Source organism: Corvus kubaryi, unplaced genomic scaffold, assembly GCF_017639235.1.
Source record: "Corvus kubaryi isolate FWS band 111438036 unplaced genomic scaffold, C.kubaryi_AGA036_p1.0 69, whole genome shotgun sequence".
Classification (NCBI taxonomy): domain Eukaryota; kingdom Metazoa; phylum Chordata; class Aves; order Passeriformes; family Corvidae; genus Corvus; species Corvus kubaryi.
The window spans coordinates 8,936,194-8,944,222 of NW_024582057.1; the positions used below are offsets into that span (position 1 = coordinate 8,936,194).

Genomic DNA, 8,029 nt, shown 5'->3' on the forward strand with positions numbered 1-8,029 from the left:
CCTTAAAAAACAGATGTCTTGCAGGCTTGAGGAGCAGTAAACACTGCTGCCTCGGGCTCCGCAGGGTGGGAGACCCCCTCACACCCATCTACACCCGCACCCGAGCGGATCAGCGCCCGTGTGTCCCGGCACGCACCGGCGGAACTAAGGGCTGGCAGCCGCTCGCGTCGCCTCGGGGCCGTGTCGGGAGCAGAGAGCAAAGCGGTGCCTGTGGGGCCGAGGGAACCCCGGGAAGGCGATAAGAGGGACCGGTGCGAGGCCGGCAGCGGGAGCGAGCCGGGACTGGTGCCGCAGCAGCAGCGGCAGCAACAGCAGCAGCAGCAGCAACAGCAGCAGCAGCAGCAGCAGCAGCGCCTCTTGCCCAGATGACGGGTGGACAGAGGCCAGCTGGAAAAGGGGTGGTCTCTTTCTCCCCCCTCTCGCTCCCCCTCTCTCTCTCTCTATCTCTGCTGATTTCTCGGCCGGATTTAGGGGGGTCTGCGGGGAAAGGGAAAAAAATAATAGCAAGATTGAAGGAACTGATAGGCGACCGCGCTGTGCCTTTTACGTAAAAAAAAAGTATATATGAAAGAGTAATAGTGCGGAAGAGATTGGGGGGCGGGGGGCAGGCTCTTGCGCTTCCTCTTCTTGCCGGATTAGGCAGCGGGATGGTCCCCAGGTGGGGGGCAGAGGAGGAAGCGGAGCGGCGCTGAGCGGAGCCTCCGCGGGCGGCGCGGCGCAGGGAGGGAGGGGGCCGGACCAGGGCCGGGGCCGGGCCGGTCCATCCCGCCCAGTGCCTGGCTCCGGCGGAAAGCAGAGGAGCCATTGCGCAAGGGACCGTGGGGAGGGATGCGCAGGGCGCTGCCGCAGCCCCACCGCCGCCCGCCGCGCTGAGGAGGTGCCCGGAGGACAGCGGCTCCCACCGCCCCCCCCCCTCCCCCTTCAGGGCACCTCCCGCCCCGGTACCCACCCCGCCCGGCTCCCCCCCTTTCCCTCCCAGCCTCACCCCACCCTGCCCCATTCCCCTCCCTCCGCCAGATGACCACCGAGAGCGGGCAGCAGCGGCTGGAGCCCCCCGTCCCTCTCCGCTCCTGCAGCCCGGCTCCCGGAGCTCTCCAGATGAGCCGGCCGCCTTCCTCCGCCCTGGAGACCTCCACCTCCTCTTCCTCCACCTCCACCTCCTCCTCCTCCTCCTCGGCGGCGGCGGCGTCCTCCAAGAGCAAGAAGGCCAGTTCGGGGCTGCGGCGGCCCGAGAAGCCCCCCTACTCTTACATCGCCCTCATCGTCATGGCCATCCAGAGCTCGCCCTCCAAGCGCCTAACCCTCAGCGAGATCTACCAGTTCCTGCAGGCCCGCTTCCCCTTCTTTCGCGGCTCCTATCAGGGCTGGAAGAACTCCGTGCGCCACAACCTCTCCCTCAACGAGTGCTTCATCAAGCTGCCCAAGGGCCTGGGCCGCCCGGGCAAGGGCCACTACTGGACCATCGACCCGGCCAGCGAGTTCATGTTCGAGGAGGGCTCCTTCCGACGGCGGCCCCGCGGCTTCAGGAGGAAATGCCAGGCGCTGAAGCCCATGTACCGCATGATGAACGGGCTGGGCTTCGGCGCCTCCATCCTCCCGCAGGGCTTCGACTTCCAGGCGCCCCCCGCTTCCCTCGCCTGCCACTCCAGCGGCTACAACCTCGACATGGTGCCCAACGCCATGGCCAGCGGCTACGAGGGACTCAGCGGCGGCCACCACGTCCCACACATGTCTCCCAACCCCGGCTCGACCTACATGGCCAGCTGCCCGGTGACTGCCAACGGGGACTACGGCCCCGACAGCAGCAGCAGCCCCGTGCCCTCCTCGCCGGCCATGGCGAGCGCCATCGAGTGCCACTCGCCCTACACGAGCCCTTCGGCTCACTGGACAGCCTCGGGGGCCTCGCCCTACATAAAGCAGCAGGGCCTCCCCGCCGCCAATGCCGCCTCCTCCGGCATCCACTCCAGCGTGCCCTCCTACTCCCTGGAGCAGGGATACCTGCACCAGAGCCCCCGCGATGACCTCTCAGGTAGGGCGCGGAGGGGCGGCGGGGGCGGCGGGGAGCGCGGCGCCGGAGGGGGTTTTCGCCGGCGACAAAGGTTTCGCGCGGGGAAGCCCGGACCACCACAGTGTCGGAAAAAAGAGGTGCATTGTCTGCGAGAGGGAAAAAAATACGCGTGGGTTGGAGCTGTTCTGTTTCGGGACAGGGGGGCTGTTTGAGGGGGGCGGCTGTGGGCACGGCTGCGAGCATCCCTTCTGCTTGCCCAGTGCCAAGAAGGAGCACTCCGAGGAAAACCCGGCTTCGTCCCCGCTCCGCCCCGGCTCGCGCGTCCCCCTCCCGGTGCCAGCGACATGTGCGCGGCGGCGGCAGCGGCTTTGGCCCCTCCGCCCCGTGCTGCGGCTTCGCTTCGCGGGGAGCGCCGCCGGGCATCGCCGCCGCCTCGGTAAACCGCGCTCCGCGGAGACGCGCCGCGGGAGTAATCAAATAAAGGCATCAAATATTACCCTCTATACCCGACGGGGGGAAAAAAGGGAATTAAAAAAACAAAACAAAACAAAAAACAACCTCTAACACCAAAACCACCCGCTTATCTTAAAAAATGCTAGGGAGATTAAAGCGGATCGAGTATTTTTCTGCAACCGGAGGGAAAGAGTTTTCTGGTCGCTGTCTCCCACCCCCTCACCCCCTCCCCGGCCGGTGATTACAGACAATGTCTGCTCAGAAAAATCCGAGCACAAAAATGGGTAAAAGATGTTGGGCTCTTACGGGGAATTTTTCCAAATAGCCCTTTTAAACGTGGGTCCCAGAGGTTAAGCAAACAAAGACAGTCTGGGCTGGACCACACCGAAGAGGATTTTAGCCTGACTTAACCCCTATGAGAGCGGGGTCTTGTTCAATTTTATGGGAATTTCAACAAGTAACAAATACAGGCGACCCTCAGCTCAGGGTCCCCTCCCGCCCCCTCCCTAGGCGCCTGTCAATCACTCTCCTGTCCCTCTGCGAGCGCCGCAGCCTGCCCTGGCCTCCCCACAGCCCGCGGTCGCCGTGGGGAGGGCGGGCCGCCGTGCAAGTCGCTTTGCCATCACCGCAGAAGGGATGTGGGCTGTCAGGGAAAGCGAGCAATTGCAAACTTTGCTCTCTTAAAAACAAAAGACCCAAACCCTGAATAACGCTGATGTGCCTTCTGGGGAGAGGCGGCTGCAAAGCGGGTCGCCGTCTTACCGGCGTTTCGGCGTGGAGGAACGAGGGGACGAGATGCGTCCCCAGGTGGGCTCCACTGTGCCCACAGGACTCTGCTGCTGAGGTTTAAACCAACTTTTCGGAGACGTAGGGAGTCATTCCACGTGCTTTTTAGGGCCGGGGCGTGAGGCCGGCGGGTTCACAAGGGCATCCCCCGCCGAACTACGTACCTTCTCCATTAGGAATTTCTGCTTTGCTTTGTTGTTTTTGCTTGGATCTTTGTTTTCTTTTCTTTTCCTTCCTTTGGATTTTTTTCCCCTCTGTTTGTTTGACTATTTGCGGCCACACAGTCCGCCACGCAGGGCCTGTGAGGCCACGCGTGGTGCAGGAGTAGGACTGGCCCGGGGAACGGGACTGGGAGGCAGCTGCCCCCTCCTCCTGCCAGACACTTGAGGTAAGAAAGCTGATTCCTGGAAGAGAAATTTTCATCCAGAAGCAGCTCGAGAATACCTCTTCAAAACAAAAAGCAGAGGGAGAGAGAGCAAGGGTGCTGGTCCTCCCGGAGTTCCACTGCGGTTTCCGAGGCCTGGGCGGTTTAAATCCGAATTGTTTTTGTTCAAGGACGGGTACAGACGCATACGGACCGCTGGACGCTGTCTTAATGTCGACCACGAGCGTCTGTTTCCAGCAGCTCAGATTTAATGCCACCGCTGTGCAAAACGGTGTTTCTCCGCTTGTTTTTCCGTATCTGGGCCCAGGACTTTAGTGAAAGCCATACCCAGTCCTTGATTAACTGAAAAAAAATCAAACCAAACCCTTTATTTTCTATTTTTAAATTTTTGAGTGGATCCAATCCTTATTTGTGCATGATACGTAAAATCTCTGTGGCACAAATATTTCAGAAGAGTGAAAGGAGAAGGGGAAAAAGGATCCGAGCTCTTTTCTTTGTACTTATAACCAGCAATAATCTTTCTCCTCCTCGCCCCACTAAAGCAGTAGCAAGTGAAATTCGCCTTTTCCTTTCTCTTAGTTAAATGCAAAGCAAATTGCGTGGCAATCGGTGTTGATCGGTCAATAATACTCTGCCCATGACAGCGTCAGGGAGGACTTAAAACCGTGAATTTCTATCAAACCCAAGAATAAGAGAGGTAAAAATTAGAAACAGGAGGCTGGGTTGTGCTAAAAGGATTTTGAAGCTGGGGGGCGGGGGGAGCCGGATTTTTTTCGCAGACTATTAAATCCTGCTAAATGATTGAATCAGGATTGTAATAAAGTGCCCCAGTTTATGGTGAGCATACCAGCAGGGTTATTAGAAAGCCGAGGAAATCCAGCGAAATAATCACTTTTATAAAGTGAGCTCTGCAGGGTGAAGGAGGGGACAATGCCGGAGGAGAACGGGCTGTGCGCGCCGCCGGCCGACGCCGCCAAAGGGTTCGGCTCCGCCATCCTGAGGAAAACCGGGGACGTTTCCCTCCTGTTTTTTTCTTTTTCTTTTCCCCCTTTTTTTTTCCCTCCTACCCCCTCACTCTCCATCTCTTTCTTTTGCTTTTTTTTTCTCCTCGCTTTTTTTTTTTTTTCCCCTTGACCCTCGGTCATATTTGACAGGATCCCGCTAGCCGAGTTTGACATCCACACGCCAAACCAAAACCCTCTCTGGCTCTACCCTGCGGGCCTTGCTCGGGCAATGCTCCCCTCCCCGCCGGATCCAGTAGGAATCCTGCCAGACCAAGGATCCCAGCACGGTCCTACGGCTCGGTGTTGGGGGTGGGGTGACGTTTCCCACGCGGCCCCCGAAAGGCTGCCTTAGGCTGTGGGAAATTACAATGGGAATTTGCAAGGTCATTTGCATGTCGGTGCCACGGATGTACTTGGCTTGTTGTTGACGAACCGTAGGGTGTATCTTATGTTTAGGAAAGCGCACACGCGAAAAGGCGTGAACGCTCTTACACACACACGCATAAATAAATATATACTGTATCAACACACACATGGATCGTGATTGGAATCCAACCTGCAGCCACTCAAACTAGAAGCAAAATCCTCCCAGGAACCGGGTAGGGATCGGGAAGAGCAAGGGAAGGTGGGAATCAGGTTCAAATGGCTGTGGTGCACGCAGGAAAACACGCAAGTGGCATCGTCTCCTTCTCGCACACACGCACAAAACACACTCCCTCATCTATCCCCCACACAGAGGCTGAACTACCCCTCCACGTTGCTAAGTACCCAGGCAGAGGGTAGACAGACAGCAGTGCGTGTGTGCCCACGCAGGAGGGATGCTCAGGGATGTCCGTGAGCCCGGGATGCGGCCGGGCACGTGTCCGTGGGCTTCCACCTCCGCATGCCGTCCTGTCCTCAGCCTGCGTGCCACACCGCGCTGTAGTCTAGAACCTCCTCACAGAGCAGGCTCGGGGACTCGTGCGAGCACGGGTGCAGCCCCGAGCCTACCTGCGGGCGGTGAGGGACTCCGGGGAATCCACTTCCCCTCCTCGCTCGGGGCAATGGGACCCCAGGTGTCTCTGCCCTGCAGCGGATCAGACTCTGCCCCCGGGGGAATGTCCAAGTCCGCTTCCAGGAAAGCCAAAGAGGAGCTGTCAAACCTTGCAGGGGGAGCCGAGACCGGGGGTAAAGGGAGCGGTGTGCCAGCTCTGTGCAGGCAGCTTCTCCTTCCTGCGGGTGAGGGAGGAAGGGCTGCTCCACCCTGGCTAAGCTCTCCGACTTCTGAGCAGCTCTTGTTATTTCCTTCTCTTGCAGTGGGACTGCCTCGCTACCAGCACCATCCCTCCCCGGTGTGTGACAGGAAAGATTTTGTCCTCAATTTTAATGGCATTTCTTCGTTTCACCCGTCTGCTAGTGGATCTTACTACCACCATCACCACCACCAAAGCGTCTGTCAAGACATCAAGCCCTGCGTGATGTGAAGGCAGCGCCCCAACAGAGACAATCAGGTGTCACTGAACAGAGCCGAGGTGTAGACGGACCCACGCAGATTAAATATAATGTGCACTCTAATAGAATTGATAGTACACGAGTCACTTAGCAAATTTGCCTAAGGAAGCAGTGTTTTCGGTCCCGCTCCACCCCCTGAAGGACACGTACAGCCGATATAATGCTCCAAAGACCTTACTAAAAGAAAAATGCCTTGCGTGATGTTTTGGGTTAGGGGGGACATAAGTGTCCTTATGCCAAGTCTGACCACCTTAATCATAAACCGCCTTTCTGTGATCTCCTAAAGAACCGAGCTTTGGGAAAGGGAACAATTCGATATATTTTTACACGAGAAAGTGTCTTTGCATAAGAAAAATAAATGTCTCAGCACCTGCGAGGACTCCCCCTTCTGTTACTGCGTTAGTGGGAAATTTACTTTTTTATTGTGTTCTCTCCCCGAGCCCCACCAAGGACACTTTGTATGGACTTCAGCACCGACCGATTGATATTATTAAAACAGTATTGTTTAGCCCTTTCGTGTATAGACTGTAAGAAAAGTTCAATTTTTTTTCCAGTATTGCAGCAATACAACGTTTTGTTTTTTATTTTTACAAAAGTTGTTTTCTACCACAGTATTTTTTAAAAAAATATTTTAAATAAATCTCGTGTATACTCACACAGTATTGCTTTAAAAGGAGAATATATTTGCACTTATGTATACTTTTTACAGTTTGCCAAAATATTTTGATGTAAATTTCTTTTTTTCCAATAAAATGTATATAAACGACTATCACTGGACAGGCACTTATTTTCCCTTGGCTCCTTCTGAGAAAACTCTTCCACCCCAGCATCCGAGACAGTTAAAGATGCAACCCCAAATCCTCCAGTCGGAGGAGGAGAGCGAGAGGTTGACTCGAGGAGGCCAGTGCCGTGGTCTCCGGGCTGCACGTCCCGCCGTCACCCACTTCCCACCCTGCTTTTCACCGCTGCTGGATAGACTTTGAAATAACCGAGGCAGAGGACGCAAAAGCCGGAGGGTTCCGACTTCATGATCCTCTCTTCGAGGGCGCCTCGAGGTCTGAAACGCCCGCCCCGTTCTTTAGGGATGCGTCCGAGTGTCCCCGTGTCGCCTTTCCCCACAGCCCCCTCGGAGTCGCTTTGTGCCCCCACGGGACTTTGCCAGGTGTGGGGGCAGGAGCCCCTGTCCAGTGCTGGGTTGGACATGTCACGGGTGGGCGGCGAGAGGATCCGTGATAAGACCGTGGCTTGAGAAGGTGTGGGGGAAGCATTGACAGAGGTGTGGGCAGCGAACGGGGCCGGAGGGGGGAAAAGAAAAAAAAGGTACAAAAGAAAACTAAAAGGGGCCCCCGAAGTACCCCATGCAAAGCATCTCCTGCGCCCACGATGCCGCCGTGTCCCGTGGATGGCGAGCGGCCAGGAGTCGGAGCCGGGCGCCAGGAGCTGCTCGGCCGCGCGTCCTGCAGAGCCCACGGCCGCGCCAGCCCCAGGGCCGGCGGGTGCGCTCCCAAACCACCCCGCAGGGCCCGGCCCGGCCCGGGGGCAGCTCGGCACGGCCACCACCCCTCGCACAGCCCGGCCCGTCGGGCGGGACAGAATCGTCCCCGTACCCCAGCGCGCCCCGACCCCCGACTCTGCCCGGCCCCGGGCCCGAGCGCTGAAAAAGGCGGAGAGAGATTCAGCAAAATCCTCTGTGCATGTGTGCACGCATATGTGTGTGTGTGTGTGTATATGCGTGCACGCACTCACACACACACACATATATATATAAATTATATCTATGTAATTATACATAGAGATAAAACTCTTCATCTTTAAAATACGTATTTATGCTCAGACATGCCCTTTTCTTCCCTGAGCTTCTCAGGGCCTGTGATAAATTATAAAGTCAGTTTCAGAGTTTGC

The 8,029-nt window shown here is 57.0% G+C and overlaps 1 protein-coding gene across 1 annotated transcript; it reads left to right on the plus strand.

Moving 5' to 3' along the window:
• Window positions 1-963: 963 nt before the first annotated feature.
• Window positions 964-6,894, plus strand: FOXF2 (forkhead box F2). The gene is made up of 2 exons (XM_042049177.1): window positions 964-2,029; window positions 5,933-6,894. Exons 1-2 carry the CDS (start codon window positions 1,018-1,020, stop codon window positions 6,097-6,099), a joined length of 1,179 nt encoding a protein of 392 aa, XP_041905111.1. The 5' UTR covers window positions 964-1,017; the 3' UTR covers window positions 6,100-6,894.
• The last annotated feature ends 1,135 nt before the right edge of the window (window positions 6,895-8,029 follow it).